Genomic DNA, 22,967 nt, shown 5'->3' with positions numbered 1-22,967 from the left:
ACTGTCCATGAATCTGTTGCGTGAACATAGTGTCTGATGCATTAATGACAAGGAAAACAGCAGCCAATATGCCGCGGTCTGTCCTTGGAGCCCTGCACTGCTTTACTGGTGTTTTCATTGCATTTCTCATAATCATGCTCTGCAGCTTCCTCACACATGGGAACATCTGAAAACCAACATTTAATGACATGTGGGTTAATGACTGCATAGATCAATTTTGATTGACCTTAAATCATTATTATTATTAAACTTCACAGCTTGACATCCCAACAATAGGGTCTAATCCTTGTCTTAATCATGCTGATTTGTAATTAGTCACATAAAGCATCTGTTGTGAATTAAAAGGATAGCACTGGCTTTTAAGATGAAGGATAAGTCTTACAATAAAAGCAGAGCAGAAAGCCTTACTATTGTACCCAGTTCTCTGTATTTTAGACTGCTATGAACTTGTCAAAATGAAATGTGGAAAGTCAGAAATTCGGCATATTGCCTTCAAGGGTGGGATAACTGCATGCCCTGGGTGAAGTCACTGGTTGAAGTTTCACCAGGTACAGCAGGAACCGTTCCCAAGCAGCTACCTGAGCATTATCTCTGGTAAGGGAGCCCTTCCAGCTCACTAGAACCAGTGTCAAAACCTGGTTTTGTTTTTCACTGTATGGTGTAAAATGAGCAGAAACCCTGAGGTCATGGAGTCCTGCCTCCTCCTAAGACATGTGGCCTATGATGACAGGTGTCTTCAGAGAACTCGTGAACCCCACCTTTAAGGGGTTCAGCTTTTCTATCCTGTGTGAAAGGGTGACCCTTCTTGAGTTACTCAGAGTTATCAAAGCTCTGGCTTCGTGGCTGTTTTTCTGCCTGTATTTTCTTTCATTAGCATTAACCCTTTAGTACAGGGGAGGTGCTGCCCTCTGAGGTGTGTGGCCATGACAGTGTGATCGGCACGATGTCAGTGCTGCCAGTGAGGCGAGCTCTCTCCCTCTTTCCCCTCAGAGGGGTCTATGCTACTTCCTGGCTGGTAGGAAGGCTGAGGAGGGTCATTCCCCAAAATTCGGTGCTGGGAAGCATCTGGTGATACGGAATGAACTTTATCACCCTGAACAGCTGCTGACAGCTGCTTGCCCTTGCAGTGAGCTCTGTGTGTGCTCTGTGGGGAGTCTGGTGGCCACAAAGCTCTTTGGGGTCCTGCTGGCCTTGGGGACACAGCATCCACTACCTGTGGGTTGTTTGGTTCTCCCTAGAGGATACTGCAACCTGCCACCTCCCCACCTCCCTCCAGCTCCACTGAGGAGCCCTGAGGAGCCTGATCCTTCTTTCTCTGCCAGCCCCCGTGGCTCTGCAGGTAAATCAGGGTGGGGTTATTTGGCCTTTTTTTTTTTTTTTTTTTTTTCATTTCCAAGTTCAAGGATTGGTGTGTGGTTAATACAGAGGTGTGTCTCTGGAGATTCAGTGCTGTCTTCATTAGCGGTGATACGCTGGAACATGTTGTCCAGAGTTATGGAAGGTGTCCTTGTCCATGGCACTGGGATTGGAGCTTCAAGATTCCATTCCCAACCAATTCCAGCCCAAGCAATTCTATGATTCTGTGATTAACAAAAGCCCAAATCCTGACACTGCTGCCTCTTGGGCTGATCCGATTGCTCATTGCCAGCCGGAGCATGATGAATAATACAACAGGAAAAGTGAGGCTGCTCTCTGACGAATGCATAATTTAACAGCATCAAAGAAGGGCTTTCGGCTGGACAGGGCGAGCCGCCTGCCGCACTCCTCCCCCTCTCCTGGTGGGGTGTGTGTGCCCCCGCTCCCCTCAGCGCTGTGCTTCCTCACAATTTCCAGGCCTTAGGTGGAATTGTACCACACGGAAAAGGGGGCAGGGCGGGGGCCCGGCGCGGAGGCCCGTCTCCATGGCAACAGAGCGGTGCGGCCCGGCCTACTCGTGGGTGTCAGGGCCCTGCGGGAGGCGGCGTTTGTCCCTCGGGAGCCGCCGTGGCGCTGAGTGGTCCCGCCGCTGCCACGGCAACCGCAACGCCCGGCGGCGGCAGCTCCTCGTCCCCGGCCAGGAGCAGCGGCGCCGGTGTGTCCCAGGGGAGCAGGGAATGCTGGTGAGGACGTTCCCCACCGCCCCGCGTGGAGTTCGGGTTCGTGGGTCTGTATATGTATGTATGTTTTAGTGCAGAAGGACAAAGAGACAGAAATCCGTCGCTCTGTTCCGCTTTTTGTTATGACTGTGCCTGAGTGTAGCCGCGTAGAGATGTTACTAAGCCTGCAGAACAAATAGTCACAGCGCACACCCTCCACAGACACACCTCAAGTAGAACTGAAGCAGGTGTAAATGAAGATCTGAGATTTTTCTGAATACTTTCGGTCCCTCTTAATGCCGAGTCACTTTACTTCATAATATCCAGAATAGAATAGGAGCTGATTCAGGATTTTCTGGTGCCCCAAGGCACCAGAAGGACATGGAACTGTTGGAACAAGTCCAGAGGAGGCCACGAGGTTGGTAAGAGGACGGGAGCACCTCCGCTGTGGAGACAGGCTGGGAAGGTTGGGGCTGTTCAGCCCAGAGAAGATGAGGTTATAACCTCATTACAACCTTCCAGTACCTGAAGGGACCCATTGGAAAGCCAGAGAGGGACTCCTTGTCAGGAACTGCAGTGGCAGGACAGGGGAAAATAAGTGGAGACTGAAAGAGGGGAAGTTTAGGTTAGATAAAAGAAAGAAATTCTTTACTGTGAGGGTGTTGAGACACTGGAACAGATTGCCAGGGAGATGGTGGATGCCCCGTCACGGAAAGTGTTCAAGGCCAGGCTGAATGGGGCTTTGAGCAACCTGGTCTAGTGGGAGATGTTCCTGCCTATGGCAGGGGGAGATGGGACTAGATGATGTTAAGGTCCATTCCAACCCCTTAACATTCTATGATTCTATGAAACAAGTCATTGAATTGGAAATTCTCTCTTCAGCCATGGCTACTTTATCTTACAACAGGAGAATTTGATTTTTATGCTGCTTCACCTTAATGAATTAAACAGCATGTTCAATGTGTTTGTATTGAGTGCCACAGACTGATGTGAACATGTTTTTTAAAAGGCACAATTCATCTGGGCAGCTTTTGTATCTGCTTATCATAATAATGAAATCACGGAGAAATAGTTCTTTTGTGCTGAATATGCACTAGAGCAAAGTAATCTCCATTAAGATCCCAGGAATGTCATCACCCAAACCAAGGATATTTTTTAAGGAAGGGGCATTTCCCAGCAAAAATCATTACGTGTCATATGAGGTGGTGCACAAAAAGCATGATGGAAATAGATGTAGTTTGGAAAGCCAAGGCAACAGTTTGAACAAGCTCTTTAAATTCTGAGAAATCTAGTGTGAATGAGTGATTCCAGTGGCAAGTGGTAGCTAAAAAGAAGTAAAAAAACTGACAGATTTTCTTGAACAACATATGGATCAGAGAAAACAAAGAGCTTTTAAAAGTTTCCATACAAACAATTTTGCAGCAAAGAATGCCCAGCTTTATTACCACTCTAAACCAAATCTTGACTAAGCTTTGAGGCTTGAAAGAACATCACAAGCATGAAATACTGAGTTCTAAAGAGCAGAGGTATGTTCCTGAGAATAAATAACCGAGAACTCAGAGATGCTCATCAGAACTCAAAACAAAAGCTTGGAAGAATTTAAGCAACATCTTCTGGATGAAGGGGTTTTTACAAAATGCATAGATGGATTTGACAGTTCAGGTGAAACCCTTGTTGAGTCTCTGATTCTGTGATTCATGTCTGGAAGGGCAAGAAGGATGGTCACACAGCAAGAGCTGTCTTGGCGTTCTAGGGCAAACCAGAGTCAGAGCTCTCTCTTACACCCCATATTGTCTTGCCACATCATATCACAGAATGTTAAGGGGTTGAAATGGACCTCATCAAATTGTGACCTTCCTGCCATGGACAGGGACCCCTTTCACTAGACCAGGTTGCTCAAAGCACCATCCAACCTGGTCTTGAAGACTTTCAGGAATGGGGCAGCCACAGTCTCCCCGGGAAACCTGTTCCAGTGCCTTACCATCGAAACAGCAAAGAATTTCATCCTAATATCTAACCTAAAATTACCCTCTTTCAATTTGTACCCATTATTCCCTGTTCTGTTACAACAGTCATGATCTTTGGTATATTGAATATGACACAGATTAATCGTCCTAGAGATACATAGAAGTGCCACCTTCCAGCCTACAGCAGATGGTACAAAAAGAACAGGAATGTTGAATAATGGATGTTTTCTTCTTCCTTGCTGCTTTTGTAAAAGTAATGAATTATTGAAGGAATGATGAGGGGCTAAAGCTATAAACAGAGCAGAATCAGCTCTCTAGGCTTGTGAGTGTGTCTGCATCTTTAAACTTTTGCATCTTTCATGCCTTGTACTGAGAGAGCTGAGCTGAAGGGCAGCAGGCAGTCAGCCTGGAGCACCAAGCACTGGCATTTAAGCAGTCCTTCGGGAGCTGGTGGCGCCTGTGTCCTATGCAGTACAAAGATTTCTTTAAAAGATTCAGTCCTTATAGTGACTCATCTTCAATTTTGTCATAAGCATGATTATATCCAGCCTGGTTAACAGGTTAATGAGTGTTTAAAGTTATACTGCATTTAAACAAGTTGAGATATAAACAAGGTAAGAGACAGGCAAGAAGTTTGTGGCACTTCTGGCTAACATAAAATAGTGGTCTCTTTGTCCAAGCCCAAGGATAACTGTTAATAGATCATGAGTTCTAGTTTAAGCTCTGTCAGAGACATTAAATCCCCTTGAATTGATTTAACTCAAACCTTCTCCCAGTAGCCAGAGCTGGAAAGGCCAAAACCAGTCATGTTTATGAGCCATTGGTGATCCTTAGTCCTGAGGTGCTGTGGCACTGTCTAACATGCTTGTATTAATACCACTCATAAATTTGAAGTGGGTGTCACTAGAGTTTAAAAATGTATTATTCCCTCTCCTTTTTGTAGTATTACTCTAACACATCGTCAAAATGAGTGAAAAAGAAGCTCAAGGAGATGTGGGTGATTCAACAGAAAATGCAGAATATGAGGATGATTTTGAAAAAGACACAGAATGCCTAACTGATGAAGAAGAAAAACAAAACCTTGGTGAAAAAGAGGTATTTGTTACATTAAATGCTAGTTGTGTTATTTAGAAGACAAAATTTAGCAGTATTTGGAAACATAGGCACAAATTCAGTATTGCTTGAAATGTGTAGGTGCATTCACTGAATTTTGACAAGGAGAGTTATTTGGATTTATAGTGCAAAACATTTCAGGAAACTGGTTAGTTTGGTTCTAATATCTGTCAAGCAGAAAATTCAGTGTTCATTGAAAATGTTACTTTTTCTCAAAAGTACTTCTATGTTCCTTTAAGTTTTTGTATAACACTCATTGTGGTTTTATGCTGTCACTAATCACTTTACTGGTTAGTTAAACTTTGTGTGAATGTGAACATGAAGAAAAGAAAGAGACTTGTTAGTGTCAAAAAAGCTGTTAGTTATGACGTACACTATTTAACAACCTGGTTTAGAATGCAGATAGTTTGTACTGCTCTTCTCTCTCACTGTTTCTTTCCTCTTTGATAACTGTTCTTTTGTTGAGAGAAAAGACTAGTTTATTTTAATTTTTTTAGAATCCTGAAGAAAAGGAAGAGGATGCTGAAGCAAAAATTCTTAAAACATCAGACGACTTTCAGGAAGACAATGAAGAAATGAAAGAAAATCTAGATCAGCTTTCAGAGGCAGATGTAAATGTGAAAGTATTATACTCTAATGAAAAATATTTGCAATCCGAGGCAGATAGTGAACAGGACGACCATGAATCTGATGCTGAGAGAGAAAGCTCTATCCAGGAACCCAAGCTGGAAAATGAGCAGAACCTGGATGAGGGAGAGGATGAAGAAATAAAGCGTTATGTCTTGGAAAAGATTGAAGAAGCCAACAAAGAGCTGGAAAACCAGTCTCCTGTGGATGAAAACAGAGAACGGAAATTAAAATTTGTGGATGAGGTGGATCTTCGTCCAGAACATGCTGACCTTGCAAGAGGAGACCTTTCAGATGGGCTGTCTCAGCTGAATATTTCTGACAACAAGGGACAGAAAAGCACATCACTTTCAGAACGTGCTGGCACAGGTGAGGAGAAGACAAATGGTAAAGTTCTAGTCGAAAAAGATGGAAAGTTTGATGTAGCAGTGTGACATGATAGTTGACCCCTGTCAACTTTCCCAGGTGTCAGTCACCTTTTCCTCTCCCCACCCTGATGCATGCTGGGTGCTGTCTATCAACCTTGGCATTCCAGAGAGGCTTCAAGTGATTGCCAGAGTTCAAAAGATGCCCTGCATCCCTGGGGTCATTGGCCCACCCAGGTGTCCCTTGCACCTGAGACCTCCCCACCCTGCACCTGATTGGTGGGATCCCTACTCCTTCCCTCCCCCTCTCCTTGGGCTTAAAAGAGCCAGCAACCGTGTGGTTCGGTATTCTGTTAGAAGCTGTTATGAGATTCAGAAGCCCCCCATCTGAATAAACTCTGGATCAAAACTCTGGCAGAATCCACTCCTTCCTTCACCTCGCCTTAAAGCATCTGCAACAGAGGTAAAACCAGAGCTTTGCATGTCTGAACTTGTCTCTAGTGCCAGCTGCAGCTACCAGCCAGCCAGAGGTGTGTCTGAGGTGAAACCACCGCAGTGCCGCCTTTGGGTCAAGCAGCAGAGGCTAGACAAGACCGGACAAATCCCCATCTGGACATATATTGGGAATTATTCCTATAGTTTGAATTCTTAAGTTTATGTGATGTTGAAAGCCAGTGCATTTTGGCCCCAATAAATGCTTCTTTTACAGATACTGAAACTCAACAGACTTCAGAACACTCCAGTTCTTTGCCCACTGCCTCTCAAGCAAAAGAAATGCCTCCATCTGAATCTAAGCAGCAGCCAGATTCTGCTTTGAATGGTGCGAAAGATCTGGGAAAACAGAAGACTGAGTCTGCAAACATACCCGTGAAAAGCTCCATTTACAGTCTTACTCCCAGACAAAAAGAATTAAGGAGGCAGATAGAACTAAGGAAAGAAAGACTGAAGAGAGAGGTAAATATATAGAGAAAAGTAAATCACAGTGACCATCCTATTCCTCTGCTCCACAAAGACCACATGGTTCATGTATTTACACCATTCTTCCTTGATAAAAGAGGCAGCAATAATAGTTGTAGTAGTAATAACAACAACAACAATAGTAATTCTCTCAGGTTTGTGTAGAATCTTTCAAAGCTCCTTTCCCAGAGTGGCATAGGACCATGCCTTGCTCAGAGGAGAAATGAAGTATTTATTTAATATATCATTCATAAATGGGCCTTCTTCTGTTATATTTTTCTTACTGCTTTTGCTTCTTGGCTCTCTCTCTACCTAGGTTCTCTTACAGTCCCACAGTTTATGGAATGTAGCACACAATGTCATATCTGCACATATTATACTGCAGTGCAGGAATTTTACATTAACCACAGTAAGGCTGGGGCACATCTGGGTACTCAAGAAGTATGCATTGGGTAATTATCATATGGGAGAGTGTTCAGTCATAATATAACATTTATATAGCAGAGTGACTGTAAGAACCCTTTTAATTCTTTCTCAGCTCCTTACACAGAAAAAAAATATAATAGTCAGCCTCTGACAGCTGTAATGAGGACTTCAGAAATCTTTATCAGAGAATTAAAAAATGTTGATTTTTTTCTTCTTTTTGCATTATAATGATACAAAAAGGTAACTTGCTATGTATGTTACTCTATAAATGGAGCATGAAGCATCTGCCATTTTTGTCAGCCATGATGCACTAATTAAGCTGGCTAAGTAGCTTTCAAGGTTACTTTCTATCTGTGGAAAGAGCTCTAGTGTGCTTTATTTGAAAAGGTTGCTGAGGCTCAGCTTAGTAATGATGGGTATGAAATCTGATGAGCAATTGAAGTGTTTTCTTTGTGCATGCAAGACTAGATCTCTTGAAACCATGCTCTGTGTATTTAATGTAAAATGTAGGATAGTGAGGGGAAGGAAGGTTATTTTCCTAACAGCATGTGCTAAATTTCTCCCTTTGTTGGCTGACTTATGGAAAAGTAAGGATGTGTTATTTCTTCATTCTGGAATGGAATTCTTCCATTCTGTGATGGATTTCACAGGCATTAAACATTTCTTGACATTACTAGAATCTATCTACTTCATTTTGGTGGAGTTTCTTTCATTCCAGTAAATTAAAAGTGGTAAGTTTGGAGGATAAAAGGAAGTTGTGTGTAAGTGGGAGGAATATCATCTATTTGCAAGATTAGATTTCTCAAAGTATTGAAATGAGAAGGGATTATAGCTTTTGTGTCAAAGAGAGTAAATCCTGGTAAAAAGTGTCTTTATCAGCTTTCTGGAGCATTAATAGAAACTTTTTCTCTTCCTTGTAGATACTTATCCTTAGCTAAAATGTAATTAATCAGTAAAAGAAACTTTTCTCAATTTTGTAAATATCAGTTCATTTTGTACACTTGAAAAAAGCCTGAAGATATTAATACTCCTTATGTAAATACATTGCAACTTCATGTCCAAAAAAGGTCCTTATAAATAAGGTAGTGCCTACAATCCCTATGTTGTTAAATATCCTTTAGGGTTCAGTGGTCCATCAAACCAGAGAGCTGCATTTATTTTTAAGATATATGCATTTAAAGTGATTCTAAGCTAACTAGAGATATTGGGCAGACTTAATTTTAAGAGTTTTCGCCTGATGCTATTTGTCTGTGAGTCGAGAGGTGTCATGGAAATGGAGGTAATCACAAAAAGGACTAGACTGAAAGTGTCTGAATATATCACAAGCGGAAGTGCTCCAAGCAATTTCTTCCTAAGTGTTGTATCAGCTGTGATGCAGTCTTTGAGTATTCTTGTTTCATCTGTATTTTAGTGTGTCTCATGAAATTCAAATGGCTTATTTATTGCCTGCAACAGTCTTTACAGATTAAGATCATTCTCTTAAAAACTAAGTTTATTCAGTTTTTCCTTCCATTTAAGGAAGAAGAAAAGAACAGGGAACTAGAAGAAATGAGGAAAAGACAGAACGAAATAGTTTTTAAAGCTTGGTTACAAAAGAAGAAAGAACAGGTACAACAAGAAAAGCGAATTCGTCGTGCAAAGAAGCTGGAAGAGCTGAGCATCAAAGTAAGGTCTCCCTAATCTGGAACTGGGATCTGTAGTGCTCTTGTTAAAGAGGAAAGCCAAATTCTAAACCTGCCTTCTTAGCTAAGTGTATGAAAATTTACAGGAACAGGAAATGTTCTTGTTACATTGTTTTCAGTGAAGAGGTAGACTTGCAGGTCTGTGATTGATCTGCTTAGCAGAGTGGCTTGCAGTGTAGAAGCAGCACACATGAACTTAATGATAAAATCACAGGGGATACAGTGATGCTCCCATGTACCAGGAGAAAGCCTTGATTGAGCCCTGAGTGAGCAAGCAGCCAGAAAACTCCTTGGAGTGTGTTTCTTACCTCAGAACTTGTTAGTAAGCAGTTAATGCACATGACCTGATCAAAACCTTGAGATTCAGATGCTGTTTTAAAGTTCTTTTGCCTTAAAGTGATGGGCTTGAAAAGCTAAATTCAGTGGTTTTTAAACATGGTGCTTTGCATGCTTGCTCATGTATATATTCTATGCCAGATTAGCATATGCTCTAGTGTGTTTATAAAGTGTGTTTCATGGAGAGGAGATGACAGCAGAATACAAAAAAACCCTATTATAATGTGATTATTATAATGGTTATTTACTGATAACCCTTGTATATACATGTCTTTTTTATTAATTAGGAGGTGCACAGGGATCCAGAAGAAGCCTACAGGTTATGGCTTAAAAAAAAACACCAACAATATGTGAGAGAAAGACGGATAGAAGTCTTGAGACGCCAAACTGAGGAAGTGGCCTTTTTTTCAAGCCCAGACGATTGCGACAGAGCTTTTAGAGAGTGAGTAGGGTCATTCCTAAGAGACCACATTTGGAAATTTTGTCGTCTGTCATCTCAAACTGTAGTTATCTTATGGTACATCTTTGCTACTGAAGTCCTCATTGTTTTGGAGGGTTTTTTTTTCACATGAATATGCCCTTTTAAAACTTACACCCTAACAAAAATACATCAGTTCCTTGATGTTGGTTGTCGCTGCTGTGAAATTATTTGCCAGAACCTGAGCTGAAACAAGGGAATTACTTTTGCTAAAAAAGGAATCTTCTCCTCAAACCCTTATTGCCTGTTCTGGAGCAACCTTGGGTTGATTCAGTCCATGAAATGAGCATAAAGCTAATACAGTTTAACAAAATGTGGGAGGTAAAGGTGGGTTCAGAAGGAGGGGAATTGGGGTGGGAAAGTAGTGCTTCCTGTGTTTGAGTATGACAGGCTTTTAGACTGTCTCTGTCATGACACCCAACTTCACCCTACAAGACATGGTGGGCTACTGTTAAGTGGGGGACAGATTTCCTTTGAATGGATAATGTAAAACTTGAAATTACAACTGCCAGTACTTCTGGTCCTCTTTCTCTCTCCACAGCTGGCTGAGAAGGAAGAGAGAAGAGAAACAAGCAGCAGAACTAGCTGCTAAAGAGAGAGCCAGGCAGATTAGATTAGAAGCCAGAAGAGCAAGACAAATGCGGAACATCCACTATATTTAATTCAGAGCCCAAATCCTTTTGTTTCTCAGATCATTACAGCTGAAAATTTGATGTAGCCACAGAGTTCTTGGTGACAATCTTCTTAATTTTAATGGCTTGAGTTTTTGTCCTTTACAGCTACTGACTTTTTGTGGTGTTTTTAAAGTTTTCAAGCAAGTTTAACAATTACCTTTACTATTTGTCACTATAGTGACAATTATTTTACTATCTATTTATTTGTAATTCAGCTGAAAAGCTTGCTTTAATGCCTAACTCAGGGATCTTCTTGGTTTAACCAAATCAAAACGAGTGCAAGATGTATATATGAGGGTGGCAAATATACATTCCCTTCTTTAAAAGGTACTTTATACTCATCAGGGATTCCTGGATGCAGGCTGCTGTGTAAAATGTTGAATTTTTGGTGGATTAATATTGCTGTTTGATGCTGCTAGTGATTAAGACCGTGTAAGGTGTTATATTGTTGGAAAATGATGCTTCTTGTACCACTTCCTATTGATCTGTTGATCAGCTCTAGACCAGAGGACTGTGTTCTTTTAGATTTTTGGAAAGTGGTGATTGAAGACTAGTGTGTAGGTAACCATGCAACAGATTCTGAAACTTACTTCTCTGATTCATATTCAGTAGTTTTAGATTTCATGGAATTAAAAGCTTGTGGAAATTATGACCTTTTTCCAGTAGTAAGGAAGCTAGGTTCCTTATATAAATGTTGATGTTTATTATAATAAATCTACCAAACTACACCACCTTACCCAGCTAAATTGTGAACTCTTGATAGAGAACATGCCAAAGTCACTCAAGAAGAAAAGCCTTCTGTCCAGCTGTATGCCCCAACAGATTTCACGATCCTGGCGTTGCTTTTAAATTTTTCAACATTCACAGTGTTTTCTGGGAGTACTGCAGCAGACAGAAGTGCAGTAAATGCAAAGCTGATTTGCTGGTAGTATTTTTCTTGGTTATTTTTGGGGCTAGTTACAGGCATATTGAGCATTGGTGTTGGACTGGAGGCTGCTCTGTTGCAGTTTTTGCTGGCATAGAGAGCAAGCATGGACCCAAAATGAAAATTTCACACGCTAATGGGACACGTAATAGCTGCCTTCCTCTTCCCAGTACCTTTCCCTGGACACAAAAAGCACAAAGAGCTTCCTGTGTCTAGCAAGCAAATCTAGGAGGTATATTTGCAAAGGTTCACGCACACCATCTCCCTAATTGTAAAAAACTACAAAAGAGGTGCTTCTCTAAGTTCATTGCCTCACACCAGCAAAATGAAGGGTTTTACAGTTCAGTGTCATATAGTTCCGTTTATGCTACAGAGAAAACAGGGTCAGAAATGTGACTTAATTAAATCCAGAATTATAGCTTGAAAGCAAGCAAAGGAAGTTTATTGTCGCTTTCTTCATCTAAACCAAATCAGAAGCAGCAACAGCAAGAACGTACAGCTTACATATTCTGACCATGGGTATGAGATTCAAAGGAAAACTCAAAGGTAAAAGCAACCATTTCAGAAACCTTTTCCCTAAACTAGACAGCTTTATATGGTAAATTTGGGGATCAAACTAAGAAACTTAAATAGGCTTCTTTGGATTTTAGCAGATTGTCTCCTAAAAGTTCTCTTCAAACCTATGTCAAGAACTTCAAATCTACGTCAAGATTATAAAGTCATACAAGTAAAAAAATACTTTTTTTTAATAGTACCTATGCAAACTTAGTGCTTGTCTTCACCTTCCCATAATACTCAGGAAGACCTTGGGCAAGGACTGAGTCCTTATGCTAGGCCAGGATTCGATGCTGTGTACTAGAGGAAATACGTCAGTGTGCCTTTGCTTAGGATCAGCTATGCAGCAGCTTCACTCTAGAAGCTGAAACAATGAAAAAGGCATTATTTCACCTCTATGGCAACATAAGAAAAACCTCACCCCACAGAGTTTTCTAGAACGCACCTGAAAGCAGTTACTACTTATATATTATAGCTAGAGTTCATTCAAGCTTTATCTCCTTGACAGGAGGGCTGACATTGCATATACTCTTGCTTTCTGAACTTACAGTTATGAAGAATCACTGCACATACTCCGTTTTATAACTAAATTTAAAAGGCAGAACATAGACTTGAGGGCAGTTCATCACCTTGGCTAAAATGAAAAACCATTTACCATTACTTTATTTTTAAATTTACACATAACTGATCAGCACTTCATTTGCTTTGGTACGGTTACTTTTGTCTCCCTCTAAAGGGAAATTCATTAAGATTTGCTAATAAGACTATAAATGTTAAATAGTCAAGAGCATCTCTATGCTCTATAAACGGGACCAGCAAAATGTTTTTTGTCTTGCCTTTGTATAAGAAAATAAGTAGCTTTCCCCATTGAGAAGTGGTAGAAGTATCCCAGAGACTATGGAAATCCTGTCAATCCCTAACTTCAAGAGGTAGAGAAGAAGAAACTGTGTAATTTCCAATGCCAAACCCACCCATTATGGAAAAATGAGAAAGGGAAGCCTGCTGAACATCAACTAGTGTAATTCTTCAGAAAGAATGCACGTGCAGCTGCCTTGGCTGGGCTTTTAAAGGGCTATCAGCTCTCCTTGACAGTGATTGCAACAATTGAAGGTGACGTCTTCATATCTTGTATATGGGTGAAATCTTCCAACACTTTTCTTTGTGGAAAGGAAAGAAGATGGAGAAGTCTCAGAAAAAGAAACTTCTGTTGATGTTTCTGGATGTGCAGCTGGATCCAGCACATGTAGCATCTAAATGGAAAAATTGACACTGAAAATTCTTTTATACAATTTAATGTGCTTTTTCCTTCTCTAAGAGCTAGGAAGTATTTCTGTTCAAAAGCCATTTGTCATCTTTTTTCCAACTTGAAAATGAAACATCTGTTTACCCAGAACCTTAATACAAAGACTTGTAAAAAAGCCACAGGGGCTTGCTTCTTAGCCGGATAGGTGATTCCCCGTAGGGTCAGAGCGCCCCAGGCAAGCAGTATTAAGGCCGGATATCTCAGCCCTTCGGGGGCTGGGAGCCCGAGCCCGAACTGCCGCACAGCCGTAGCTAACCCTTAGCAAGCTTAGTGATTGTCAGCTCTTAGTGATTTTCAGCTCTTTTATAGTTTCAGCTCTTAGCTTGCCAAGGGGCTCTGGCTGATCATGGCTTTCAGAAGAGCAGACTGGAGAGAGATAAGAAGAGGCCTGGGCTGTTCCACGATGGTTTATTTGAGGGATTCACGAAGGGTCCGACGGCAGCTCTTTCTCACAGAATGGGCCAAAGCAGCCCCTTTTATAGGGTTAGGGGGGCTTGGGAACTGACCAACTGTAAGGGTTAGGGAAACTAGCCTATGGGGTCACAGAGAGATAAATAGGCCTGGAGGACCGGAGTGAAGACTTCTGGTTCAATTCCTATGACTTGGCATTTCCTTATCTCTAAACCTTTGTTCTCCATGGGGCTGTAGCTGGCCCCGTGTCTGCTACAAAGATTAACATGCATCAAGAATTCTTACCATTTCAGCCATTTTTTCAGCAGGGGTATTGCAGAACTCCACAGCTGTTGAAGTCTTTTTTGGACTGTTAGTGCCAACATTTCCTAGAAGATGTGAGCTTACAGCTTTGGCTAGCTTACAATTCACAGCTGCTAGCTCTGTTGTAGTGTAAGGCTGGGCACTGGGATAGTATGTCTGTTGTCTCCCCCACTGAAGAGAGACTATGAGCTCCTTCAGCAGCCTGTGCAGAAAGAAAAGAAGCACTGTTAGTGGGGTTTGTATTCTATATTGTATAATCAGCACCCAGCATACTTCAGACGAATCATCTCTTCCCAATGCTTACTGCACAAGCTAAATCTTAAACCAAAGAAATGGACTAAAAGAAGTGTTTAAGAACAAGGAGACAAATGGGCTATTCTCCAAGGCAAGGCCTCACCAACACAGGACTTTAATCCTGGGAACACTCTGACATCTGGCAGAACAAGTACTGTAAAGTCCATGTAGGTAGAAGAATCACTTATTTGATATTTTGCAAGGAAACAGAGAAGACTTGAAGTCAAGTCAGTAAGTAATTAAAGAAAGAAAGCCTGAGGATATGAGTGATGTCAGTTCCATAGTTTACTACCCTTAAGACCTCAGACCTCTAGGGAATGAAGCAAGTATTCTATTACATTTGCTCTTTCAGCTGTAAGACTGAAAAGTGACCATACTATACATCAGCATCATTGATTTTTGTTCAATATCACTGGAAGAGGGAAAAGTTATTTGATTTTCCTCTCGCCTAAAATAAACTGACAAAAATGAAGTTTGCACAGAGGCAGTCTGGATTAGAAAAATCATACTTGTGTGTATCAATCATCTCTTGACGGAACTGATCCCGTTCATTCAGCAAGTCCTGGATTGCACTTTGTGCATCCCTGGTTTGGCGCTGAAGAATTGCTCTGGTATTGGTCAGCTCATCAGCCATCACCCTGCAAAGGAAATCTCCAGTCAGAAGTGCAAGTGAACTGCTTGAAACACTTTTGAACACTTTTTTCTACTACAGACCATAATTTGTCTGCTCAAACTGTCTGCTGTTATCTGTCCCCTCCCCCATGCAGAGCCTATATCAACCTAATTAAGAATAATTTCTGTTCAACTACAGCCAACACCAGTGCAAGATTATATTTTGACGGAGTCTAAACAATCTTAGGTCACTTAATACAAATCTAACAACACACATTTCCAAACACCTTGGGAAAGTGCACATTGACAAGGATCCTTTGAAAGAAAAAGCTAAATACATTTTTCTTCTACTAACAATCCTCACAAGTATGTTGTAATCACGTCTGTTCACTCTTTAAAAATGGAAGCTATGGCTATGCACTGCATTCATTTACCTCTTTGCCTTACTCAGGGGCAATCACCAGATGCCAGATACGAGTGTTTAAGAGCTACAAATGAGACAGCTATTGTCACATTTTGCTACGCCATGAGGCTTGGCACTACCCCTCCAGCAGGCATTTCAAATGTCTGTGGCATTCCAAATGCAAAAACCAGAATGACATTTAAACAACCACCAGTTGGAAATTTGAGATAAAAATGAACCAGAATGTTACAATATTGAAGAGAGTTACTTTAACCATACTGCTGAGACTCACAACTCTGATCTCAGAGCGCCTCATAATGTTAAAAACCACTCAAGTTTGCCTAGTAACTCCTGTTAGGACTTACAAGTACCATTACACCCCAAATGTTACACAAGTTACCATTCACCCCATATGCTGAAACTTCTCCAGCAAATTTAAGGGAGGAGACTATATTCTATTGCCATTTCCTTCAAGCAGTAAGGTCTTTTATGATATGCATTAAGCATCATAATTCAGTCAGTAATATCAGAGTATAGTAGAAAATTAAAAATCCCAGAACACTATTTACAGATCTGGTAAGACAAATAAGCAAGTTTAAAGTCATTGTCAAATGAGATTTTGACTTTCAGACCTGCTTTTATGGTTAAAGAAGTAACAGTCAGGTCCTGAGCAGTAACAGAACCAGTGTTTAATAAAGAAGTCCCCCTACTCTTTCCTCTCTAGTAGATCCCTGACTCACTTTAAGCAGAGCTCCTAAACACACCACCTTCTTCTCAAATTGATGACTGTATCATACTGGGGGGGGTGGGGGTGAAAATCAGGTAACTACCTGTAAGAAAAGTCAGCTGCCTTAGAAGACACTTATACCCTAAACTGCATGCAGTTTTATCAAAATTAAGAGCTTCTCTTGCTTTCTTGACAAGAGTTGTAGTTGAGATTTTAGGGAGGGTTAGGACTCACTGTATTACCTCTGAAAAGCAGGACTATTCAGATTTACAAGTAGTTTACTTTCTTTATACCTTTCCTGTATTCTCAGATTTCACAGTAGGTATCACTATGGCTCTTGTGGCTGTTCTCTGCATATGAAAGCACACTGCAATGAGTGTATGTGATGAAAGACTGAAGGAGAATGCTGTTAGGACAGCTCCATGAGAGGGAATACCTGCTTGCTAGGAACTTGCTTCTCCACACATCACATTGTATAGACATGCGCTCCAACTGCTCAGACAACTGAGCCATATTCCGGCCCAGGACTTCGTTTTCTAGGATGAGCTGATTCTTCTCACGAGCCATCCGTTCAAAGTGATACTGCAGATCATCCCCAACAGAAGCAACAAGTAATTTCTTCAACTCCCGATTGACCTAGAATTAGACCAGACTCTTGTAACCATCAATAGAGAATAAACACTCTTAAGAATGCAGTGCAACTTATTGTAAATTGCTAATAGTAAATTGTCTTTCTCTTTCCAGAATGGGATGTATCCAGGCAAGCATAAACATTGAGTCTAATGTACGTCCAACACATTCTTGTTTAAATTCTAACAGTCAAAGAAGAAGTATGAAAGCCTACTGCAGGAAACGAAGTTTCAGAAGTATTCAACTCCTGAATCAGTAAGATAACAAAGGGTTAGACAAGACATCCACAGGTGTATGAAGTAAGAAATTATAGTCAACCCTTCTACAGTTGGCATAACATTTTTCACTTAGTGATTAAGGAGCAAAGTCTATCCTCATGAAAGATTAATTTCCCTGCAGCTACCTAGTGTGTTTCTCCTAGCTAAGTCTTTGATTCTTTCATCTGTTGTCAGAGAAGCAGCACTGGAATACTTCAATGTACTTCTACTCTATATCTTAGCTGGCAAGTTCAAAAGGGAACTTATTTGTTTCAAGGCTAGAGTGTCATAGCAGTTCTCTTTCCTCACATTCACAAACTGCTTCTACAAATCAAAACAGTTCAGCTGTGGGAGAGAAAACACCTTTAACTTCTTACCTCAGTCTGTATACGTAGCTGATTAGAGAGACCTTCTTTATCTTGTAACAACCGCTTTTCTGAATTCTTTAGCTTTTCAATTGCATTTTTCAGCTCTATCTGTTCTTTCTTGGGATCTGTGGCTCCATCTGACTGATGGAACGTGTCTCCTTTATGTCCCACAGATTTAGCTACCTTAGCATTTTTAGTTGGAACAATATGGGTGATGGCTGCTTTGGGGACTAATATTCTAATAGCTTCAATCTCCACTGATTTATCTGCATGTATTTTCCCCAGCTGCAGAACTCCAGGACTCAGGGAAGAAGCTGTCTTTTTATGGGGGCTGTGGTGGATGTGATGGCTTGCAGTGCTGGCTCCAGTGATTACTTCCACTGCTCCAGCTGTTTGCTCTGTTTCCATGCCATCTCCAGGTCCTCGAATGGGTGCTGAGGCATCATCAACTGAAATTTAGAAATTGTGGGGGAAAAGTTTACCACCTTTCACTTGGTTATAGTGTCATTGTAAGTCTTCCCTTAATTTCTGCACTTCAAAGTTAGAGATTTTAATTGTACACTGCATGTGTCAGATAGTCCATTGCAACAGTGATTATCAAGCACAAGTCAGAAAATCACAGAATGGTTTGGACTGGAAGGGACCTTCACGATCACCTTGTTACAACACCCCTGCTGTGAGCAGGGACACCTTCCACTAGACCAGGTTGCTCAGGGCCCCATCCAACCTGTTCTTGAACACTTCCAGGGATGGGGCGTCCACAACTTCCCTGGGAGCTTGTTCCAGTGTCTCACCACCCTCACAGTAAGCCCTTACTCAAATATGCACTGCTCATTAACAACAGCAGTATAAGACACAAACATTGATCTGAATTGCATTAATTTTAATTCCCTGCTGCCATACAAGATTAAATGCAGACACAAAAAAGAACTTTCCTGGAAAAAAAAAATCTTGACAACATTACTTATGGACTGAAACCAAAATCACGTTTCGGGAGCTGGCAGAATCAGAGCAGTTTCATTTAAAAGTAAGAAGAAAATAAAAATCAGCTATTACCCAGACAGCTACTAACATCTTAAGAAGTTTTGCAGACTTTTAAGTACTAACAGATTTTAGTTGCCCAAGTGAAGGTTTAAGAAAACCCAACAACCCAGTTCTGCTCCACTTCTGAACTACAGACTCTAGCATTTCCAGAATGCTGCATTCTGCTCTATAGTCCCCAATATACACGACATTTACTGAAATTAATTTTATTTAAGTCCAGTAAGTTTTCAGCTGAATGAATTATTATTGTAGTACAGTTTCCTCACAATGGGTGAGAGATACAAAATTTCTGAGGGCATGGCTACACATACTGCAGGCAGTAATGTGAGCTTGTGTCTTCTATCCAAATATTAATGGATTTCAAAAATGCTGTAATAACACCATTAATTGCCTTACTTTCAAGTTTGCTGAATCAGTACCAACAGGTTCTAAATACCAGAGGAGGCTGTCAGACAAGTGTACAGACAGATCACAGTACCAATGACAATCTTATTTTTCAATCAAGCTGGATTAGAAAAACTACATTCAATTGCTGTTGCATCCAGGCAGCTCTGGTTTTCACTGCAATAATGAAGTCACAGAACTACTTCCTCATTGCTACATAAAAGGAGTAAGTTTAAATGATGGAGCCTGGTATACAGTGTAACTCTGATGTTTAGAATTCAGTTAAAAGTACTTTTTAATCCAGTCTGTTTAGATGTCATATGAACAACCTACCTTTTTCTAGAGCTGTCATTTTCTCTTTAGCAGTCAGCTCTTCCTAACTAGGTAAGTCTGAGGAAGAAATAAGGAGGGGGGCAAAAAAAAAAAAAATCTTTAGCAAGGTAACCGCAGCATTAGATTTTCCTGTTTTCTAGTAAAACCTCAAAACTCCAGTTCAGTAACACAGTGAAAAAAACCCACACCAAAACAAACGGGGAAAACACAAAATTATAAAAACTACACCAAAGCCCACAGAGTTAAGAGAAGGTTGTGAGTCTTTCAGCACTTATGTCTTTTTTCCACCAAGAGCTGCACTTCAACTCCTTTGCATTGCTCCACATCTTGTTCCAGTTTCCATTCCTTTTTTTTTTTCTGGTCTCCCTCCCTCCTTTTTTCAGTGAGCCCCCATCTTACCCTTTCAAAGCCTGTAACATTCCCACAGTACAACTGCATGACCGTGCCAAGATAACCTAAAATAATCACAGAACCACAAGAAAAGGAAATCCCACACTGTGCTTCAAGCAGATGAAGAGGTGAAGAGGAAGCAACGGCAGCTGCACAATTCCTTCAGTCCTGCTTGCTGAAACAACCTTTTTGATAGGGCCAATTCTCAGTCAAAGGAGTCAGTGCCCTGAGTGGGTGCACATGGCTAGTTTAACTAACAACAAAAGCTGACCCCCAGTTTCGCCCAAACCACCATCCTCTCCATTTTCTCCCTTATCCACCAAAGGTATTGACCATTGCCACATTCATCCACAGAGCCATCCACTCTCAAGTCACTCATTCCTCTTTTCTAGGGTCTAACTAAGTTCCTTTGAGATCAGTATACTCCTATCTTGTTTGACTGGCTTTTTTTCCCCTGAGTTCTCCCCATTATTCAAGGGAGATCCCCAGGGCCCCTGCTTCCTTTCCCTGTAACACTAACTGAAATGGTTTAACTACAGCTTTTTGGCTTCCATTGCAGTAGCTCTCTGCCCTAAAAAGAAAAAGGCAGCAGTGAGCACACTGCTACTTTCCAGTTTCTAGACTAAAGATTTGTTTTGTGTCAGGCAGGTTTATCTTTTGTGATTAACAGAAGACAAGAGAAACACCTTTTCATCCTTGAGCTTTCTTAAACTATAGATACAGAGATGTCTCACCATCTGTTGCTTCTACAACTGGAGTTATGTGTTTCCTTATTAGCATTAGCTGCTAATCACCACTGCTGTTCCTTCCTTTTGACTGAGTATCTCTATTTACTTGATGAGAACGAGGAGGATGAAAGCATAGCTGCTCAGGAAGAGGGAAGAATACTCAACGAAAGACTGACTAGGAGCATTTGGACTTATCTGCTCTATCAGACACGACCTGACGGTAATCCTGCTCCTTCGGAGCTCACGCTACAATCTCGGCCAGTTACGTGCGGGAGCACCGTACGCCTCCCAACGCGTCCCCTTCCTCCTCACTCTCCCTCACTGCTTGCATCATTACCCACCGCACCTCTCAGGACGCCGAGCCCTGCAGGATCCAGGGCCTCGCACAGCCACCACCCACCCAGTCCCGACCCCCCGGGCCCCCTGCCCCGGCCCCGACAGACCGGCCCGCAACAGCGATATCGCGACAGCCCCCACAGTTGTCACCTCGGCGGCTTCCGCGTCCGGCGGCGGGCGGGGCGCTCCGCGTGTCGTGTCCGCTCCCGCCCAATCGTGGGCCCGGGCGCGGGGTGGCGCTTCGGTTGCCGGGGCAGGGGCGGGGCGGGCTGGGCATCGCCATCGCGGCCGTCATCATCCTCATCACCGTCATCGCCATGGTGAGCGGGGACACGGGGCCGGGGACAGCGGCGGCTCCGCGGGCAGAGCCCCTGCGGGCCACGGGAGGGACGCGCCCGGCTCCGCCTGGCCCTTGGCTGTGGGGCCCGCGGGACGTAGCCGAGGGGTGTTTGATGGGGCCGTTCGGGCTCGTTGGTGCTCAGCTGTTGGGAAGCTGCGGCTGCTCCTGCCACCCCGGAGCCGCCCTGAGTTGGGAATAGGCTGGGCCAGGAGCTCGGGAGACCGGGCGGGAAGGCAGTGGTGCATTTGGAGGAGACAATACGTTTCAGGTGCTACAGTCTTTATTCTTGACTGGATCTGCTGTGTAGTAATGCAGGACAGACGACAGGATGTCATTGCAGGGGCAGTAATAAGAAAAAACCCAGTTTGCATTTTAATCTCAGGGAGGGTGGTTGGGCCCTGGAACAGGCTCCCCGGGGAATTGGTAAGATACAGGGTATGACTCTTGAGGCTGCCATGTGCAGGGCCTGGAGTTTGACTCGACAGTCCTTGTGGTTCCCTTCCATCACAGCATATTCTGTGATTATAATGAAACTCAGCTGGGTCCCCTTTGCCCAAGATGGTGTGCAAACCCCAATGTTACAGAGCCGATTAAAAAAAGCAGTTTTGAGTTGTGTTTTGTACTCAAACTCATATGCAAGACACATGCAGTAGCCAGGCAGATACACCTGTGGGTGAGTCGACCCTTACACACCTGTCCTCAACACCATGATTTTTCCCCAGCCCCTCCAGCAGCTTATTTGGCACCTTGCTTTTGGAGCATAAACTCAAGATCACTATTTGCCACTTAAATAGAAATGTCACTATTTGTTTTCAGGTACAGGGGTTACAAATGTTCTGTTAAATCCAGGTAAAACTGTAAATTTCAATTCCCACGTTGAATTTATTCACGTTGGCAGAAGTCCTGCTTTGTGAGTTGTACCTTAGGGAAAGCATTTCCTTTGTTTACATTGATTGTCACTGAGTTTGACATGTTTCTAACCTTTTATTTCTGAGGTGACACCAACTTAACTTCATTAAAACAGTTTGAAATCTTACAGCAGCCTCTAACAAAATGTTTCATGGCATATTTGTTTAATTTCTTTTGAAAAGCCTTCAGTGATAGGAACTATGTGATCTGTTGACATAATTTCATTGCATGAGGATTTTTATAGATCACTGGTTTTTTTCCTATTATATTCTGTGCTGGAAATGGTACCAGCGATTATTTGTTCTGTTCTTTGTGGGTTAAAGATATTCCATTTTGTCCTTTATTTGTAGAAGTACTTGAAGATTTTAATTTTGCCCTTTCCTCATTTCACAGTTTTCTTCAGTAAACAAATTTTGTTCTCTTAATATTTTTCTTCTGGTAACTGTGGTTTTAAAATTCAATCATCTTCTACTCTGCCTGCAATTTTCTCTAAATGTGGTGTTCAACCTGCAGGTTTCTTCCCAGCTGCATTGTGTTACACTGCTGCTAAACAGAGCAAAATATTTGTTTCTTGTGTCTTAGATCTTCATATTGTCAAAGTTACCATATTTTTTTTCCCTGAACTGTTTTGCACTCTCACTGCAACCTCAAATATATCAGATTTCCTCTCTTCTCATCTTTGATTTTTTTATTGTAATACTTTGCATTTGTTTCTATAGAATTTTCATATTATCATGCTGATTTCTACTTCTAAGATGCTTGCAATCTTTCCCACACCTTTGTTGTCAGCCCAGATTCTGGAAGTGTGCTTTCTCAGTTTCATTTTCAGAGTAGTAAGAAAAATCCAGAATAAAGCAGGCACATGGCAGATCATTGTGGAACACCCTCTGACTCCCAGTTGGCAAGGGAAGTATTCCTAATTACATCTTCATATGATAGATGTAACTGTAAGGCCACAATGCCTTACTCAGCTTGTCAAATTCTTAGGTGTCGGATTAAAAGCCTTATCAGTTAT

The 22,967-nt window shown here is 41.9% G+C and overlaps 3 protein-coding genes across 7 annotated transcripts in view; 2 read left to right on the top strand and 1 right to left on the bottom strand.

The window, feature by feature from the left end:
* The first annotated feature begins 4,990 nt into the window (after positions 1-4,990).
* CCDC181 (coiled-coil domain containing 181) lies at positions 4,991-11,428 on the top strand. The gene is made up of 6 exons (XM_059837956.1): positions 4,991-5,137; positions 5,653-6,151; positions 6,857-7,101; positions 9,049-9,195; positions 9,836-9,990; positions 10,568-11,428. The coding sequence occupies exons 1-6, from the start codon at positions 5,009-5,011 to the stop codon at positions 10,686-10,688; spliced, it is 1,296 nt and encodes a 431-aa protein (XP_059693939.1). The 5' UTR covers positions 4,991-5,008; the 3' UTR covers positions 10,689-11,428.
* Positions 11,429-12,038: 610 nt separating this feature from the next.
* On the bottom strand, positions 12,039-20,930 carry BLZF1 (basic leucine zipper nuclear factor 1). Of its 5 annotated transcripts, XM_059837959.1 has the most exons (8): positions 20,811-20,878; positions 19,649-19,704; positions 19,250-19,306; positions 17,498-17,937; positions 16,670-16,869; positions 15,001-15,129; positions 14,180-14,399; positions 12,039-13,430 (listed from the first exon to the last, which is right to left on the bottom strand). In XM_059837959.1, exons 3-8 carry the CDS (start codon positions 19,266-19,268, stop codon positions 13,245-13,247), a joined length of 1,194 nt encoding a protein of 397 aa, XP_059693942.1. In that variant the 5' UTR covers positions 19,269-19,306; positions 19,649-19,704; positions 20,811-20,878; the 3' UTR covers positions 12,039-13,244. The 5 variants fall into 5 exon arrangements, with proteins under 5 accessions (XP_059693942.1, XP_059693943.1, XP_059693940.1 ...); XM_059837960.1 differs by lacking the exon at positions 19,649-19,704 and having other exon boundaries at positions 20,854-20,930; XM_059837957.1 differs by lacking the exon at positions 19,649-19,704 and having other exon boundaries at positions 20,811-20,896.
* The window catches only part of NME7 (NME/NM23 family member 7), an 89,718-nt gene continuing 87,658 nt past the window's right edge, over positions 20,908-22,967 (top strand). Inside the window, exon 1 of the mRNA XM_059837962.1 lies at positions 20,908-21,023. Coding sequence (XP_059693945.1) covers positions 21,021-21,023 — 3 coding nt within the window. The 5' untranslated portion in view covers positions 20,908-21,020. The remainder of the gene's footprint in view (positions 21,024-22,967) is intronic.

Source organism: Haemorhous mexicanus, chromosome 2, assembly GCF_027477595.1.
Source record: "Haemorhous mexicanus isolate bHaeMex1 chromosome 2, bHaeMex1.pri, whole genome shotgun sequence".
Classification (NCBI taxonomy): domain Eukaryota; kingdom Metazoa; phylum Chordata; class Aves; order Passeriformes; family Fringillidae; genus Haemorhous; species Haemorhous mexicanus.
The sequence above is the reverse complement of the archived record's forward strand: the minus strand, read 5'-3'. Positions and strand labels throughout refer to the sequence as shown.

Excerpts from the sequence above, each read along its gene's own strand:
- CCDC181 (XM_059837956.1), top strand. The coding sequence starts at position 5,009 with ATGAGTGAAAAAGAAGCTCAAGGAGATGTGGGTGATTCAACAGAAAAT. Across the intron at positions 6,152-6,856 it reads TTCAGAACGTGCTGGCACAG|ATACTGAAACTCAACAGACT; the intron begins GTGAGGAGAAGA and ends CTTCTTTTACAG. Across the intron at positions 9,196-9,835 it reads TGGAAGAGCTGAGCATCAAA|GAGGTGCACAGGGATCCAGA; the intron begins GTAAGGTCTCCC and ends TTTATTAATTAG.
- BLZF1 (XM_059837960.1), bottom strand. Across the intron at positions 15,130-16,669 it reads AGCAAGTTCCTAGCAAGCAG|GGTGATGGCTGATGAGCTGA; the intron begins GTATTCCCTCTC and ends TTTCCTTTGCAG. Across the intron at positions 13,431-14,179 it reads CTGAAAAAATGGCTGAAATG|ATGCTACATGTGCTGGATCC; the intron begins GTAAGAATTCTT and ends TTTTCCATTTAG.